Source organism: Ips typographus, linkage group LG12, assembly GCF_016097725.1.
Source record: "Ips typographus isolate SLU linkage group LG12, UJ_Ityp_2.0, whole genome shotgun sequence".
NCBI classification, from domain to species: domain Eukaryota; kingdom Metazoa; phylum Arthropoda; class Insecta; order Coleoptera; family Curculionidae; genus Ips; species Ips typographus.
This window is the reverse complement of record NC_138433.1, coordinates 1,067,900-1,085,349: the sequence shown is the minus strand read 5'-3', so window position 1 is coordinate 1,085,349 and position 17,450 is coordinate 1,067,900. Positions and strand designations below refer to the sequence as shown.

The window sequence follows — 17,450 nt, the reverse complement described above, 5'->3', positions numbered from 1 at the left end:
TCACTGACGGATTTTTACAACTGACAGTTTGCAGTGTTTTTTGACCGGATTTAGAACAATATTATTATTTAAACGGAATAAACAATTTATTTTCCCAATATAATCATCGGTTTTCGCAATTGTCCTCTTTACATTTTACACTTTTTTATTATTTTTAGCATAAGTTAGGTTAAACTTTTTTTTTGGGGGTGATGGAGGAGTCAGCCCCGGCTGCAGAAGCCCCAGCGGACAAACTAGAAGGTTCTCCAGTTTCCCCACCAAAAGCTGATGATCAACTGGAGGAGGACGTGCCTGAAGATTTTTTCGATGATTTCCTCAAAGAGGACTTTATGGCTGGTTTGGACATTGTGGACGAAGACGACGAGCAGGAAGGTTCAAAGAATGCTAAAATCGGGGAACCTGCTACTGGTAAGGAGAAGAAAAAGAAGAAAATTGATCACGTAAAGCAGTTTAAAGCCAGTGAACCAGACAGGCAGGTGAAGGGACAAAAAATCAAGCTAAACATGAAGGGGCAAGAGTTAAGGGTGGAAAGGGAGGAACTGGAGCGGTTAGACCAGGAATTGGAGCAGATGAGACAGGAAAAGTTCAGGAGGTCCACCCTGGAGGATTTCAGACGTGATCCAGAGAAAACCCGGCAGGCAATACAAAAAGATAAGATTAAAAGTGCAAAAGACAAGGAGAAAAAACTGATTACAGATATAGTGGAAACTGGATTGGTGCCACCAGGTATGGAGCTGGAAATGGATATAGACAGTCAAGTTGAAGTAATCACAGACTTGCGCGAGAAAATTCGCGGCGGCAAACGAGAAAAAACCCCTGAAAAAGGTATAAAAAGAAAATTAAGCAGAAAGTCCTCCCTGAAACGCTCCAAGTCAAAATCAACCACAAACTCTGATGACATACCGATCAAATCTAAAGTGAGTCGCAGGAGTCCGCGTAAAGACAGACGAAGTCCTTTACTACGACGTAGTCCACGTCGGCCAAGCCCAAGGCTACGCCGAAGCCCCCTCTTCCGGCGCAGTCCTATTAGATTGTCGAGAAGTCCTAGAAGAAGACGTCTTAGAAGATCGAGCACCCGCAGCCCGAGACGTCGGTCAAAAACCAGATCCCCAAGTTATCGCAGATACCGCAAAAGCCCCAGTCCTCGAAGAAGACGTCGTTCAATAAGCCCGCGACCGCGTCGGGAAGAGAAGAAGTCCTTCCTCGAGGAGTTGGTGGCCAAACTGAACGAAAGCCACCCCCATCCCGCCACTCCAACCTTCGCACCCGCGTTCATACCACAGCAGCAGATGATGATGCCCCAAACGGTTTTTTTTAATCAAGGTTACATGGAACCCACACCGCCTATTCCCCCTACAGTGCAACCCCTACCGCCAATACAGCCCCCACCCCCGAAAGAAGAGCTGTACGACGAAAGTTTCTTCATAGGAAACGACGTTCTACCCCAAGTTAAACCAGCGCCATCTAAGGTGAAAGTTTCGCAAAAAAACGGCACGGGAAACGTTGACAGGAGCGCCACCAAAGTAATATACTAACCCTACTTTTGTGTGTTGAATTTTTTTTACAGTTTTTTTGAATTTTCTAGCTTTTCGAAGACAAGAAGATTAATCTAAGCGATTTTCTGTCCTTAACCGCCAAACCTCAAGGTGTGATTTTGTTTCTTATATAAAATAGTTTCGGTTAATTTGAATGATTATTTAATTTTTTTCTTGTACAGTGAGTAGCACGTCATCGACAAAGTTACAGGAAAAAGTGAAAGGTAAGTTACTAATTTTGTGTATTTTTAATTGGTTATAAAATTGTCAAACATACCTGGGTGTTTTGCAACACCCTCTGTATGTAAAACTTGTAAGTAGTAAAAAGTGAGTGACATCTATGACGTGGCTTCTAGTAATACAACGTTGCCAAGACGCTATAAAGTTGCTGACGGAACGCAGATCGGCCGGACCGTTAATAGTGCACAAAATGAACGCCCACCCACCGCCCCAGGACAAAACGACGTCCCCGCTGTTGAGATCGCCGCCCGTCCGACTGTCCTTTACTACCCCAGGGGCCCCCAACGAAACGGACACGAACTTTAAGCGGTGTTGCGAGATTTTGCTGTACAAAGTCGGGATCGAGAAGGATTTGTCAATAAACGAAGATCCTCTTGAGGTACCACCCAAAGCGTTCTCTAACCCGATCGAACCGGTTCGAAGCAGAACGTTCGGAACGCAAACCGACAAAGAAATGATCCGTTGCAACGAATGTTTGCGGCGCAAAGGGATTTTGTACGCTCAAGCGGGCGTGCAAACGGGCAAGGAAATGAGCGCCAACTTTTCGGTGAGTACTCAGGTGACCGAAGGGGACTTTTACTCGATGATTCCCAAGACTCAGTCGCTGGCCTCGCTCACGCCTGCTCAGTTGTTGGGCAAATCGGCGGTGCCCGAGCAGAAAGTGTCGGTTAACATGGATCAGTTGCGCGCCAGCATAAATCGAATCAACTCCCAAACTAAGTACGTGCCCACTCCACCTCCGGCTCCTCAGGTGACTTTCCAGAACCCCCCGATGCCGGAACCCTCCTATCCTTCCACGCTGTTCGCGCAACAGCTCTTTGCTCCCAACGTCCCTGCACGTCCTCAGTACAATCAGAGACGTGGAGGTGGCGGTTATAACCATAATCAACGATTTTAATTTGGGTGGTACCGACAAGAGTAATTACTGTAAGTTTTTAGGAAAATTCGATTTTGTAAAAAAAAAATTACTTTAGAGGGCATTAAAGTTTACTGTAAAAATGTGTACAAGTTTTCTCTTTCAAGTTTGACTCCGGAGACCTAGATGACGCCACTGTCAAGTGTGATTGTCACGTGACTTATATATAACAAAATTCGTATCTTGATCGGAAACTAACGCCAATTTGCTGTATAAACCAAAAATACAGGGGGCCTATTCTTGAAAGCAGGGAACGGAATTCTCAAGAGAGGTGTTGATAGAATGTGATAGAAGAAGCTGACAATGACGGGTTCCTGTCAGATTCTACAGGTTTTTCTCTTTTTAATTCCCTTCTCTCGTTTCAAGAATACGCACCCAGGTTTGTCCAAGTTTTAACATTTGTGACAAACATCACGTGGTTTTACAAGGTTTTTTAGCTAGGCGGTCACGTGACAACAGTAAAAAATTCCTATCATAAAATCTCACAAACATGTTTTATATAAAATACTTACAAGAAAACCTAAAAAACCTCGATTTTTCCACCTTTCAGCACGGTTTGACGTTAGTAAGAGTTATCACGTGGTTTAGAACGCTATTTAGTTAAACGGTCACGTGATAATTGTTAAAATAACCGTCATACGTCTAAGAATCGCGCGTCTCGCTTTGAAACCTGTTTTAGAGGATAATTAATTTAGCTAGGCAGTCACGTGACCCACTTAACGTAAAAAAATGACTGTTTTAAGCACGTTTTTGGAATCCTCGTTAAATTTCCTATCCAATAACCTAAAAAAACCAGTACAATCAAGGAGAAAAACGGTGTTTAAGTTTGAACTGCCAGAAACACAGTTTCAAAAGACAGTCAGGGACAAAATCGACTCTAAAACCTACTTGGAGTGGGAAAATGACTGTTTTAAGCACATTTTTGGAATCCTCATTAAATTTCCTATCCAATAACCTAAAAAAACCAGTACAATCAGGGAGAAAAGCGGTGTATATATAACAAGAACAACTTTTAAAACGGTGTTTTGAATAGTATTTTCACGTGGAAATAAGTACACCAGATTTAGATCCGGCAATCCCAGAGGACTACACACAATATGTATAATCGTGTTTTATGAAATATATTTTTTTTGATTTTACTGAGTTTAGTATATTTTTATTGTAGTAACAGTGGTGTCCCAAAGAAAGGAAATAAAAGGTGAAAAACAGTCACTTACCTGATGTTTTTTCGTACTTTTCAAATTAGGCACGCCACTGACCCTTTTCTGCGGTACAAACTATAACAACAAAAGACTGGTTGGATGGGACAAAAACAGTGACGCACAAAACAATCCTGCAATTAGTAATAAATTAATATTTTATTGATCAAATTACAGTACAGGACGGTGCGCTTTCGTTTTCATGTATATTTTCGATATTTTGAAGGAAAAATTCAAATCAGAAGGCACTTGATTGTTGTAAAATTAACAAAGGCGCAACAACAACAAAAAATAGTTTTTAAAGCAACAAATAACATTTCCTATATAAATATATACAACGCAACATTTTTAAATTAATTATAATAATATTTACAACAAAATACGGTAACTTTTGGTGTTTGCAATGTAATATCTAAAAGATTATTGTTATTAGCTTTAAAAAGCCACTACTTTTGAGTAAATATATAAAGTAGTGAATATACAATAATATAATATAGTTTTTGGACCCGAAATATTGAAGATTATCCGTTTGGTTTTATTATAAAGAAAACTAATATAATTTATTTATAAAAGTATTAGGAACGAGGCTGGTATTTTATATGTTTTTTTAAAGCTACCAAATATCAGTTGTGTGTGTAACTTATACAGGGGGGAGTGGAATAAATAGCAGTGTAATAATACAAAAAATATACACACACAAGCACAAAACTTTGGTTAAAAAAAAATGTTATTACTTAAATGCAACAAAACTTATCACAGTTGTTATTTTATATGAGTGAGTGGTCTATCTAAATGCATGGTGTGTTACCTAAAATCAAGCAAAAGTGGTCAAAAAGACATTTCTGAGCAACACTGCTTTGTATTAAAATCCACAAAAAGTGGCAACACCGCAACATGACAGCAATTCGCCATTTGACATCAAATTTGAAATGTTTAATAATTTTTAATATAAAACCCTTCTTGCAGCTTCATTTGAGCAAAATATAATCAATTTAAACCTTTTCAGTGATCAAAAAGCAGTTAAACGATCAAATAAACTGATACCAGAAAGTAAACAAACTCCGGCACTAACCTGGAGGTTTTCTGTGGTTCTGTAGAAACCATAGTCTCGTTTCTCCTGAAATACGAACACCAGCAACTAAATCACTGACCGAAACACCTCAATCAAGAGGTTTAATATCAATTTTGGCCTCAAAAACACAATTTAACCCAAGAAAATTGAGGAGGAAGTGTGAAAAAACATTTTAACAACAACAATATGGCCGCAGGGGTTGAAAACGCGTAGGCCTTGACCGGCGCTAACCAATGAGCGTTGAGTACCTAGGGCTGTAGCTACAAAATGTTAAATTACGTCAAGCGCTTTTAAAACCCTTCTTGTGGCTTCACTTGAGTAAAATATAATCAATTCAGTCGCCAAAAAGCAGTTAAATGATCAAATAAAAGGTAAACATCCTAAAATACTGCGGCACTAACCTGGAGGTGTTCTGTGCACTAACCTGGAGCCGTTCTGTAGAAACCAGACTCGTTTCTCCTGAAATACGAACCCACGCACTGACCGAAACACCCCAATCAAGACGTTTAATATCAATTTTGGCCCCAAAAACGTTTAACCGAAGAAAATCGAGGAAGAAATGTACGAAAACTTCATTAACAACAACAACAATATGGCCGCAAGAGTTGAAAACGCGTAGGCTTTGACCGGCGCCAACCAATGAGCGTCGAGTACTTAGGGCTGTGGCTACGTAACGATCGATATTATCGAAGTTTCAATGCTAATAATGTGTAATTTAATTTTCTCGATAAAATGCCGATTTATTGTCGGTTATTGGGTTTTATTAGAAAGCAGTGTTGTCAGAACTAGCGTCAGAATGTGATTACAAAACCCAACAGTAGAGCTGTGATCTACGCCGCACACGTCACGTGACCTTAGGATCAGTTGGGTAGGTTCAGTTTGTACTTTTAACTTTTAAAGTAAAAAATTAGCTTAGTATTGAGAGACCCTATACAGGGTGTCCCGCGAGGTAAGGGACAAAATTTTAGTAAAATTATAAACAGGATTTTTCACCTAAAGAACATGTATAGTGACGTTTTGTCTCTGGACACCCTGTGTATTATCCTAATGTCACATTGGCCAAAATTTCACGCTCCATGGAGCGAGCAGAGCGTTTTTGACGTCACAATGACGTAATTTGACAGTTGGTCAAATTAAGGTTTCCCTAAATTACGTCATCGTGACGTCTGCTAGCTCCATGGAGAGAGTGAAAAGGAAAGCGGCAATATTTGTGACGGTTACACTGCGTTTTTGATCAATCACCCCACTGTATTCAGACTTGAGCTGTACAGGGTGTCCTCTAAAACGCTCTCTACCGAGAAGACTGGAAACTAAATGGAACATTGTTTTGGGACACTCTATAGGACAGGAAATGCTCTTTAAAATGCCGTAAAAAGGAGATATTTCATTTTTTTCAAAGCAAACTTTGGACTACTCCCACCACTTTATTTGAAGGGATAGAAAAAAAAGTTGAATAGGAAAATTCTTCGTAGAGAATAGGGGATTACTCTTATGAGATTTGTACTATACCTTTCCATTTAAATTTTCAGAGTTTTTGGACGTTTTCCGTTTTAGTGGATTTTTCTCTAGGCCACATTTACTAATTCTTGACACCCTGTACGTCTTGACGTTGTTGTTGGGTTAGGTTGAAAACATTCCCCCCCTCAATCGGAAAAAAATTAAAAAATATCACAGAGTTAACCAAAAAAACAAAAGTTTGTGATTACTTCTAGCTGAATTCGGTGATGCTTCACATAATAGGAATCGAAGACCGCAAATAAGCCGCAACAAGTTTCAGCTTTTGGAACCTTTCAGCAAGTACACGTCCATGTTGTCCTTGCCTTTGACGTAGACGGGTCCACGATGCTCAAACTCAAACTTATTCTCCAACACGGGCAGACAGTGTTGGCCAACCTGTATGCGTCCGTTGACGCCGGTGCTGTCCATTCGGGACGCGATATTGACTGCGTCACCCCACACGTCATAGTAGAGCTTCGTGTTGCCGATAACCGCCGCCGTGACGTCACCAAAATTATAACCAATCCGAATGATTAGATTGAATTCGAGCAGGTCCTGGTTGAACTGGTCCACCACTTGTTGCATGTCCAGCGCAAAGTCCATCAAGGCGTACAAGTGCTCGTGGGGGTCGGTTTGTTTGGCCCTCGTTTGGGAGTTTAGTCCTGAGGCCGCCATAAAGGTCGAACCGATGGTTTTGATTTTTTCTATGTGTTTGGAGTACTGTTCCTTGTCTAGTAACTCGTCGAAATCCCCAATGAGTTCGTTGAGCACTCTGAGGTATTCCCGACCACCTTCGAAGCTTTCGTCGTAAAATTCGTTGAAATTCACGATACTAGCAAAGATAATTCCCACGTTTTTAAAGTTTTCCGAGTATTTGGCGTCTTTTTTCAATTGTTCTGCCACGTGTTCGGGTACTATGTTGTAAATGAGGTAGTCGGCTTGGTCCTTTAAGGTTTGTACGTAAGCCTTTTCGCGGTGCGCTTTTAGGTTGGTGTGGAAACTTAAACGGTAACCGATTTCAAATTCTCGATTCAACAACCACACCAACACGAGCAGTCCGAAGAGATTGAGCACCACGTCCGAGTTGCGGTAATTCCAAGTGAACGAATGTAAATTTAGAGTGAAACGTAACGCAAAAACCACACTCAGGATGGTGGCTATAACGTTCTTCATCCAACAATTCAGTTGGGTAAAGTTGCAAAAATGTAACAACCCCACGAACAAGGGATAGGTGAAGGTGTGCAACTGCCCTAAATCACCGTAACTAATGTAATTAACCACGGCAGAGAACATGGGAATGGTAATCAAAATCCCACCCAACAAGTTCCAGCGATAGAACCGGCTGAACCAGCGTTGCAACACTGGATTGAGGCACACCCCCAAGTAAAACACGTGCAACACGGCGCACGTGACTAAAGTCCCCAACCAGACCGGAGTGACGCCGTAAACGAACGCCAAACCGCAGGAAACGATCAAAAAGACCAAACAGGACACGGTGATGTCCACGTAAGTGTTGAAACGCGAATTGGGCAGGGTGTGGATGTTTCCTTCGCGGGCCGCGTGCATGTTACGGTAATTCCGTTCCATTTCGGCATTTTTGAAAAACAACGTCCACAACGAGAGGGGGGGTTTAATAAAGTACGAACCTTGCGAATTGGAGTTGTCCTGCACGCACTTGATCAGCTGACGGTCGCTCTGTTTGCGCAGGTTCTGGATGCAGGCGCCGTACTTGTCGAAGAACGGGCCCTGATTGGTTGCGATCGGTAGTTTTGACGTTTGCGCCGACGTCATCGATATCTGACTCGACGTGTAGTAGCCCGACACTCGATGGTTACGGTCCTGGTTCAGCAGTCGATTGTCGATCTACAATTTTAGAAACTGTCTGTGATTGGTCGGGAAAAAGCAGTCAATTGAAAGCTGTTTTTTTTTTACCAATCACAGTCAAGCAAATACTGCGCATTGGACTTATCATTAGAAAATAACAAACAATCTGAATATTGATTGATAAGATAAGTGAAAACAAAAGACGCTTTACCTCCTCTACAACATTAACATTTTTGATATTCGATTTTTTTTCAGTCACCATCATCAATTATCATTTTTCTTATGGGCGCCATATTGAATTTTTGCATAGGAGCCTATTTTTCCGATTACGATCACATGTTGTCATGTGTGAGTCGTGGAATTTCGTAAAATCTGCAAAAAGCGCCTTGAAATGACACATACCCACGGGACGTTACTGCCATTTGCACGATAATGATCACGTGACAAACTGTCAGTCGTTGACTGATATCATGTGCACTGTTGCGAAGATACAATTTGTGATATTTTAGCTAAACTGTGACAAAATACGTTTTAAATAAGTGAAATTCTCTCTAATATGGCGTTTCTCAAACAAAAACCTAAAAATTGTGGTTTTTGTAGTGTTTTTTATGTCATTTGATAGGAAATTTAATGAGAATTCAAAAAATGTGCTTAAAACAGTCATTTTCCTACTTTAAATGGGTTTTACAGGCGATTTGGTCACTAACTGTCCTTCCAAACCGTCTTTCTGACAGTTTACACTTTGACACCACTTTTCTCCAAGACTTTACCTGATTTTGTAGTGTTTCTTATGTCATTAGATAGGAAATTGAATAGAAATTCCAAAAAAAATGTTTACTTTGACCACCCTCCTCGAAAGCAGAAATTCCCAATTTGAGCGAAAATTTGCACTTCTCTAGAAAATCGTTCATAACTCGCTTATTTGAAACACCCTGTATAAAACCACTGTATAACAAAAGAAAGCTAACAAACGGGGCTACCACGTGACGTTGAGCGGGCACGGCTATGTTGTCCCGTTTAGCCGCTAGAAGGCGTCAAAGTTGACTCTCGTTTTTTGCTCAATATCTCAGAAACGTTTCAGGTTAGAGGTCTGATATTTTTACCACAACATGCACCACGATGGGATGCCACTTTTACCTTCTATACACTTTTTTGGTACCACCCATTGTTTGACCTTGAAAAATTAAAAACTACAATTGTCAAGATTTTTTTTAGAAAATTGTTTTTTTTTTAAATTAACCTCAACTGCCTAAATACTTTCAAATTAATAGTACAAAAATGTAAAAATTTTCAGATTTTCAATTTTTCCGAATATTTAAATTTTTTCAGAAAATTCCATAAATTCCTGATTAAAAGTCAGTTTTACACGATTTAGTTAACCGGCTTAAAAACACTTATAATGCCACGTTCCTGCATTCAAAACGTTCTTACCTGTAAACTGCTCTTCCTGCTCGCACTTTTGATTCCGGAATCTTTGCGACTGTGCGGCAGCTCCTCGTCCAGCATCGCCATGCTGGACAGCCGGCTCGGGACGTCGAAAGATCGTTTCGGCCTATGGAAATTGCCCACCGTTATTGTCGCACTTCTAGCCCTAAATTGCACATAGCAACTACTTTGACAAAACGGTAACGCAGCATTCCAGTTAGGCACTCCAATGAAACGTCAGAAACACCTGATGGCCATTAAAACACACTTTCTTATGAATTTGGCAGGCATTTTATGAAATATCTGATAAAATAATCAATTTTACAGTACATACTACATAAACATTATGTCATCTAATGACAATTTAAGATACTCAGGTTAAGGAAGATAGACGGTAATTATTATTCGAGTGTGCTTATGTCTTTCCATTGTTTTATGTCAGTAAAATAAAGTTATATAAAATCTAATAAAAGTATCTTCAATCTCTTTGACCAGTTCATAAAGGGATAAAGAAAGCTGTAGAAATTAACAATATCAACTGAAAGTCTTTAGAAAATTGCAAAATTTAAGCTAAAACTCTATGTATTCACCAGAAAATCTGTTTTAATGGACGCGTTTGCCCTTCCAAAAGTTTAAATCAGAGCTGTTTCTGACATTTCATTGGAGTGCCTAGTTAAATTTCGACTTTATTAGAGGTTAGGTTACCTTTCGTACGGTTCCGTCACGTCCAAATTGGGCGAGCGCCCTCTACGCGATCGGCTACTTCCGGTGCGCGACAGGAAGTTAAAGTCCCCGCGTCCGTACTGTTGTCTGTAGCTTCCTGTTATTTTAGACACTTCGTTATTCAAATGGTGGCCAAAAGAGGGCGTTACTAACCTCCTCGTATAAATTCCGGAGCAAAATCGAACGCTCCCACGTCGCTGCGCGAATGACTTATGTACGACTTGATGTCGATCGTGTCTTTGCACATCGGGTAGTCTTCGTATTTTGACGTTAGGGTGGTCACCGAGTCCTTTTGTTTTGTTCCGTTGAGGGCGCTCGTTTCGATTATCGCCGGTACCTGTCATTTTTGTGTCATTTCTTTGCAATGCAAGTGGGGGGTAAACTTACTTGCTGGTAGCCATCTTCGCTAGCGTCGGTGGCGCCCGAAACAAAATCCACGTCAATATCCGGTTTGCTACTTCCTGTGCTGGTTTTGCGCATGAATTTCGGAATTTTCCAGTTTTTCAGCTTGATCGAATATTTGCCGGAACTGGCCGTGGACGTGGGCGTCTTGATACTTTCCACGTTCACGCTGTCCGGCGCCTCTTGTTCGGTTTCCGAATCTGCAACGTTTCGACCGTTTACTTCACCATCAGACACCAAAAAGAAACAAACCTAAAATACTGGGCAAACTGCTCGCTTTCACGATGCACGAATCGGGCGATAGGAAGTTTTTGTTCTGGGGCGATTTCAAGTGGGTGGTGTCGCAGGACAACACCCTAGGCCTAGTGTGCGGTGACAGTGACGTCACAGAGGCGGGTGGCGAAACGAACAGTTGCAACGAGTTTGCGTACTTTTGCCTGCCTTCCGAACGCACGCTTCCTTGATAGGACGGGCAGTTGTCCGGTTTCCTTCCCAAAATGAAATAAGTTTTCATACCTGAAAATCCACAAAAATTGTTTAAAAAGTCCAGTCCAGTATGACGTAGTCAGCTGTCAACCAATGAACGATAAGAGATTGGTTTTTGTTAGAGAAGGATGCTGGTGCTGCTTTGTCTAGTGTATGTGTATCCTTCTCTAATCAACGTCATTGAAACAGTACAACAATGCTCTTGTTTTGAATTGCAAAAACAATAGACAAACCTAACCTTTGCTTTTCTCCCTGACTATACCAAATTTTGTAGCGTTTTTTTAGGTTATTGGATAGGAAATTTAATGAGGAATCCAAAAACGTGCTTAAAACAGTAATTTTCCCACTCCAAGTGGGTTTTAGAGTCGATTTTGTCCCTGACTGTCTTTTCAAACTGTGTTTCTGGCAGTTCAAACTTAATCACCGCTTTTCTCCTTGATTGTACTGGTTTTTTAGGTTATTGGATAGGAAATTTAATGAGGATTCCAAAAATGCGCTTGAAACAGTCATTTTATCACTCCAAGTGGGTTTTAGAGTCGATTTTGTCCCTGACTGTCTTTTCAAACTGTGTTTGTGGCAGTTCAAACTTTGACACCACTTTTCTCCCTGACTATACTCAATATTTTAGTGTTTTTTATGTCATTAGATAGGAAATTTAATAAGGATTCCAAAAATGTACTTAAAATAGTAATTTTCCCACTCCAAGTGGGTTTTAGAGTCGATTTTGTCCTTGACTGTCTTTTCAAACTGTCTTTCTGGCAGTTCAAACTTAAACACCGCTTTTCTCCTTAATTGTACTGTTTTTTTTTTAGGTTATCGGATAGGAAATTTAACGAGGATTCCAAAAACGTGCTTAAAACAGTATTTTTTTTACGTTAAGTGGGTCACGTGACCTAGCTAAATGAATTATCCTCTAAAACAGGTTTCAAAGCGAGACGCGCGTTTCTTAGACGCATGACGGTTATTTTAACAATTATCACGTGACCGTTCGGCTAAATAGCGTTCTAAACCACGTGATAACTCTCACTAACATCAAACTGTGCGGAAAGGTGGAAAAATCGAGGTTTTCTTGTATTAGTATTTAATATAAAACATGTTTGTGAGATTTTATGATAGGAATTTTTTACTGTGACCGCCCAACTAACCACGTGATATCTGTCACAAATGTTAAAACTTGAACAAACCTGTATTTTTGGTTTTTTATACAGCAAATTGGCGTTAGTTTCCGATTAAGAATATTTTGACTTGGCAACACTGGTGGGGCGTTTAATACACTTTTGCCATTACAAATGCATCACGTGACAATAACAAACAAACAAAAACAGTTGCCCAACGTTGCCACATATCAAATCAAATTAGGATTTTTCCAGAAACGCTTACCAGAAACATCTTCGCCATCCTCCAAGAGATACTGGTCGCCCAGAAAGGTTCTGGTCCGCTCCGACACGTGCACCATTCCCGGCTTGCCGGTGCTCTCCATTTTGTTGGCCAGCGTGACGTCGTTGCTCCACACGTCAAACTTGAAGCGTCTGGTGCCCACGATGCCGCACAACACGGTGCCCGTGTGTATCCCCACGCGCATATTGATCCCCTCGTGCTTCTCCCGATCGAACTGTTTGATCGCCCCGATCATGCTCAGACCCATTTCGACGCAACATTGAGCGTGATCGGGACGCGCGTCCGGACACCCGGACACGCAATAATAACAATCCCCCAAGGTGGAGATTTTCTCGCAACAGTGCTGTTTGCACAAATCGTCGAAACGTTGAAACAAATTGTTTAATATCTCCACCAGCTCTTCTGCGCTCTTGTTGCTCGACATTTTCGTGAAACCCACTATATCAGCAAACAGAATGCTCACGTTGTTCATTGTGTCCATATTGAATGGGCGGAACAAGGAACGCAAATCGTTGTTGCCAGTTTCAGAAGAGGGACGTCTGGCAAAGCTTTCATCCTCGTTCATCAGCCATTTGGCAACGCTGGGCGGCATTAACGAATGTATCATATTATCCTTCAAACGCTTCTCCAACTCCAACTGTTTGCGCACCAGAAGGCTTTGCCCCACCTTCATGAAGGTTTGCCTCATTCTCACGTTGTTCATCAAGTAAATATGCAAACCAATCAAGTGAATAGCCAGGTGGGATAATATCTTTGTTAAAACACTCAAAACGGTCTCGTTTGATTCCTCTGGAGGCTTGTAGGCCACAATCAACCACTCAAAACAACAGGAATACGCAATGGCCAAGGTGAGGGCCATGTAGAGTTTCAAGGGTAGAAGAGTATAGATTAATATCAGCAGTTGAATGCAAAAACTAAACTGTCCCCGATGGGACACTGCCATAAATATCAGACAGAGGACCAGGGAACCCGTGGCGTACGCCAGGGAAATGGTGGTGAGATGCTGTTGGAACAGTTTGGTCCCGCTGGCGAATACCACGAGTACGTTACAGAAACACAGACTGGACAGGAGTATTAGTTGGTAAATGACAGCCTTGAAGTCTGTCAAAAAACCTTGACAGACAAGGTAAAAGACCCAGCAGAGTGACATGAATATCGTGTAGTAGACCGCGTACCTAAAACAAAAACCCAATTATCAAGCTTTTGAGTGAAGATTAGTTTTTTTTTGGGTTATTGGATAGGAAATTTAACGAGGATTCCAAAACAGTAATTTTCCCAAGCTTTTGAGTGAAGATTAGTCAAAAAGAGCTGTTTTTTCTTTTACTATAAACACTGCACATGGGGACCTTTAGAGGGCTTTTTAAACGAGAGGTAGACCGCTGAGAATTTTTTTGTACACCAAAATGGCTTTTTGCATTTAAAATACCTTACAATGCTTTATTTTTGCGCAAATTGCCTTGAAACACATCAAACCTACCTTAGAGTATCGTCAACAAAGTGTCACATGACCGGTTTGCCCAAAAATTAACCGAGTTTATTAATTATTAAGCGAAAATATCTGAGCTGCACTGGACGGTTACGATTCGTGCTACTGTCACTGTGACAGGCCCTAACTCGGTTATTTTGGCAGGTTGTAGCCCAGAGTGTCCTCTACAAAGTGTCACATGACAGATTTGTCCGAAAAATGTCAACTAACCGAGTTATTGGAGGAAAATATTTGAGTTGCACTGGACGGTTACCATTTGTGCTACTGTCACTTTGACAGCCCCTAACTCGGTTATTTTGGCAGGTATCGAGTTGATTTTTTTGGCAGATTGTAGCCCAGAGTGTCCTCTACAAACTGTCACGTGACAGATTTGTCTGAAAAATGTCAACTAACCGAGTTATTGGAGGAAAATATTTGAGTTGCACTGGACGGTTACGATTCGTGCTACTGTCACTTTGACAGCCCCTAACTCGGTTATTTTGGCAGGTATCGAGTTGATTTTTTTGGCAGATTGTAGCCCAGAGTGTCCTCTACAAACTGTCACATGACAGGTTTTACAAAAAAGATCAATTAACCGAGTTATTGGACAACATTTTTTGACTTGCGCTGGACGGTTCCGATTTGTGCCAGTGTCACTTTGACAGCCCATAACTCAGTTATTTTGGCAGATATTTAGTTAATTTTTTTCGCAAATTATAGCCCAGAGTATCGTCTACCAAGTGTCTCATGACAGGTTTGTACGAAAAATGTCAATTAACCGAGTTATAGGAGGAAAAAACTTAAATTGCAAAATACGCGTTACGTGACGTTGATAATACAATTTTGAGCTTGCAACCCTGTAAAGGCCAGTCGACGTCTGTCAAAATCAGTCACGTGACCTTTAAAATGTGATTTAAAATAAAAAAAATTAATTTAGACTATTTTAGACAGTTGCAAGACACACATTACGTGACTTTGATTATGCAATTAATTTTAGAGCTTGGAAAACTGTAAAAGCCAGTTGACATCTGTCAAAATCAGTCACGTGACCTTTAAACGTTGATCAGTTTGGTAAATTACAAAAAGAAATTGGTCAAAAAAAATTGTCACGTGACCTTAAAAATACCTCAAAATCCCTGGTAATGATGGGAAAGTGCCTCATAATACCTGAAGTGTGTACACCAAAATACCTAGGCGATCTACCCCTGGATAAACATCCTCAAAAGCGATAAATCCCAATTTTGCTATATTTACTAATTCCCCCAGATTAGAGTCGTAAATCTATTTTAAACTCCCAAGCGTATTTATACCCAGTGAACCAAAATATTGTCTCATCAAAATCGCTTACCTAAATTTAAATCTGTAATGGGGAAACGCACTTTTTTTGTACTGGTCCTCGAGTATTTCCGAATCGAAGGTGGGATCCCACCACGACTTTTGCGACGCCCTCTCGAACGGAATGGGGAAGAACTTTCCCCAACATCTGCAAGGGTTTTGATCGATTACATGAGCAGCAGGTTAGGGTGAGCCACTCACCCGGACTCCCTTGACATTTGCGCCAACAAAATCTGAAATTTGGGATCCAGAGACAGTTGCACCTGTTCCTCGTCCACCACGTCTGATGGCTGGTCATCTTGGATGGGGGCCGTCTTTAAAAATGAGTTGCCGGAAGACATTTTCATTTTAGTGCAACATTGTTGGAGTTGCAGACGGTGTAAACATACCTAAAAAGTGAAATTCTTACTAAACCCTGATTTTCCTAAAAATTTTACCAAAACCTGTAGTTTACACATCTTAGACTCGCTGTAAGTGCGAATCTCTGTAGGTTTTGGGGGAAAAAAAAAGCAATTTACTTGGCAAAGTGGGTTTTGGCAGCAAATTCGAGGAATTTTGGCTTGCACTAACCTACTATCATTAATAAAATGCACAGATTGTTATAGTTTATGTAGGATTACAATTTTTGTTACATCTTTCAGCTTGCTGTTTTTATTGACCAATCAGGAATGATTTCCTAACTATGACGTCATATTCATACAGTAGATAGTAGGGCACCTGACTACTTCAATCAGAGAAGTGACACTGACAAGTTCTACAGGGTGATAACAAAATGTGTGATTAGAAAAGCTCATAAACTTACACTCCTTCTGTAATATTTTCAAGGTTCTTATAAAAATATGTACTAATTAAAAAATCTAGTTAATTCGGATTTAATGAGGTGCAACCATTGAAACCACCACCATTTGAGTGCTTATCTGTAATTTGTCCTTTTTAAACTGTGTGCAAGGCCACTAAGTTATTTTTCTTTAAGGTGGTTTTAACTGGGCTATCACTTTATCAACTTTGCATATTTCTTGCTAAGTAATTGTGTTTGTCTTTGAGGCTGTGTTTACTCTGGATCTATTGACACACAAGTGAATTGCATTACTAAACACTTGCGGGAGCTTAAGCTAATGGTTTTGCCGGAATTTCAGTAGGTGTCCAAGTGGCATATTTAAGGGGATTTTCAATTAAAAACTTACCCCAATTGTTTATGGAGAGTCAAACCAACATCACCACCTCACAGTAAGGCAGGATGGTGATTAAATCAACTGACTGACACCGGCAACGGTCCCCCGATCCTATTACGTTGACGCCTGAGGATACTTTCATTTAGGCATTATTATTCGAAAAATTACATATGGATTAAAAGGCGGATCATTTAATAATAACATAACAATTTTTTTTTTTTTTTGATTTACGCTGACGCCTGATTTGATGGTGACGTTGTTGACATTGACAGATGTGACTGGTCCAGTGTTGTCAATGGCAGTGCGACGTTGCCACGACTAAATTATTATCCTCAAAGCTGGACACTTGGACGAAATCAGAGCGGTAATTTTCGAGTCGGAAAATATGCTTAAATGCAAATTTTTCTCGATAGGGAAACGAACTGTCAAACTTGTCATTGATTGAATTTTCAGATTTTCCAATTTTTTCCGGAAAATTAACCGACTTTCTGAAAAATGTTAAAAACCTAACCTCAACGCTTTTCAAATTAAACTAACCTAACCTAACCTCAACACTTCAAAATAATATGAATTTTTAAATATATATTATTTATAATCGTATCCCTTCTGTTTGTGTTTTAATCTTTCGGTAGCGTGACATTTCTACTACATTGACAATACAATGGAGCAGTTTACAGGGTGAGTCAATGAATTTTTAACATCCTTGTAACTTGTTTAACACCAAATATGAATCTTGTAGCGATATTTGCGTATACAGGGTG

At 40.4% G+C, this 17,450-nt stretch overlaps 2 protein-coding genes across 4 annotated transcripts; one reads left to right on the top strand and one right to left on the bottom strand.

Moving 5' to 3' along the window:
* Positions 1-20: 20 nt before the first annotated feature.
* Positions 21-2,783, top strand: LOC145736257 (uncharacterized). Its single transcript, XM_081990579.1, has 4 exons — positions 21-1,523; positions 1,586-1,646; positions 1,718-1,759; positions 1,892-2,783. Exons 1-4 carry the CDS (start codon positions 192-194, stop codon positions 2,671-2,673), a joined length of 2,217 nt encoding a protein of 738 aa, XP_081846705.1. The 5' UTR covers positions 21-191; the 3' UTR covers positions 2,674-2,783.
* A 1,247-nt stretch (positions 2,784-4,030) lies between these two features.
* Positions 4,031-17,187, bottom strand: Ac13E (Adenylyl cyclase 13E). Of its 3 annotated transcripts, none has more exons than XM_081990575.1 (10): positions 16,702-17,187; positions 15,719-15,906; positions 15,531-15,665; positions 12,700-13,892; positions 11,086-11,349; positions 10,819-11,033; positions 10,585-10,768; positions 10,414-10,528; positions 9,715-9,874; positions 4,031-8,322 (listed from the first exon to the last, which is right to left on the bottom strand). In XM_081990575.1, exons 2-10 carry the CDS (start codon positions 15,862-15,864, stop codon positions 6,736-6,738), a joined length of 3,999 nt encoding a protein of 1,332 aa, XP_081846701.1. In that variant the 5' UTR covers positions 15,865-15,906; positions 16,702-17,187; the 3' UTR covers positions 4,031-6,735. The 3 variants fall into 3 exon arrangements, with proteins under 3 accessions (XP_081846701.1, XP_081846698.1, XP_081846700.1); XM_081990572.1 differs by lacking the exon at positions 16,702-17,187 and adding an exon at positions 15,961-16,120; XM_081990574.1 differs by lacking the exon at positions 16,702-17,187 and adding an exon at positions 15,961-16,120 and having other exon boundaries at positions 9,715-9,835.
* Between the last annotated feature and the right edge of the window lie 263 nt (positions 17,188-17,450).

Excerpts from the sequence above, each read along its gene's own strand:
- LOC145736257 (XM_081990579.1), top strand. The coding sequence starts at position 192 with ATGGAGGAGTCAGCCCCGGCTGCAGAAGCCCCAGCGGACAAACTAGAA. Across the intron at positions 1,524-1,585 it reads TTGACAGGAGCGCCACCAAA|CTTTTCGAAGACAAGAAGAT; the intron begins GTAATATACTAA and ends TGAATTTTCTAG. Across the intron at positions 1,760-1,891 it reads GTTACAGGAAAAAGTGAAAG|TAATACAACGTTGCCAAGAC; the intron begins GTAAGTTACTAA and ends CGTGGCTTCTAG.
- Ac13E (XM_081990572.1), bottom strand. Across the intron at positions 13,893-15,530 it reads CATTACAGATTTAAATTTAG|GTACGCGGTCTACTACACGA; the intron begins GTAAGCGATTTT and ends TTTTTGTTTTAG. Across the intron at positions 11,350-12,699 it reads GGATGGCGAAGATGTTTCTG|GTATGAAAACTTATTTCATT; the intron begins GTAAGCGTTTCT and ends GTGGATTTTCAG.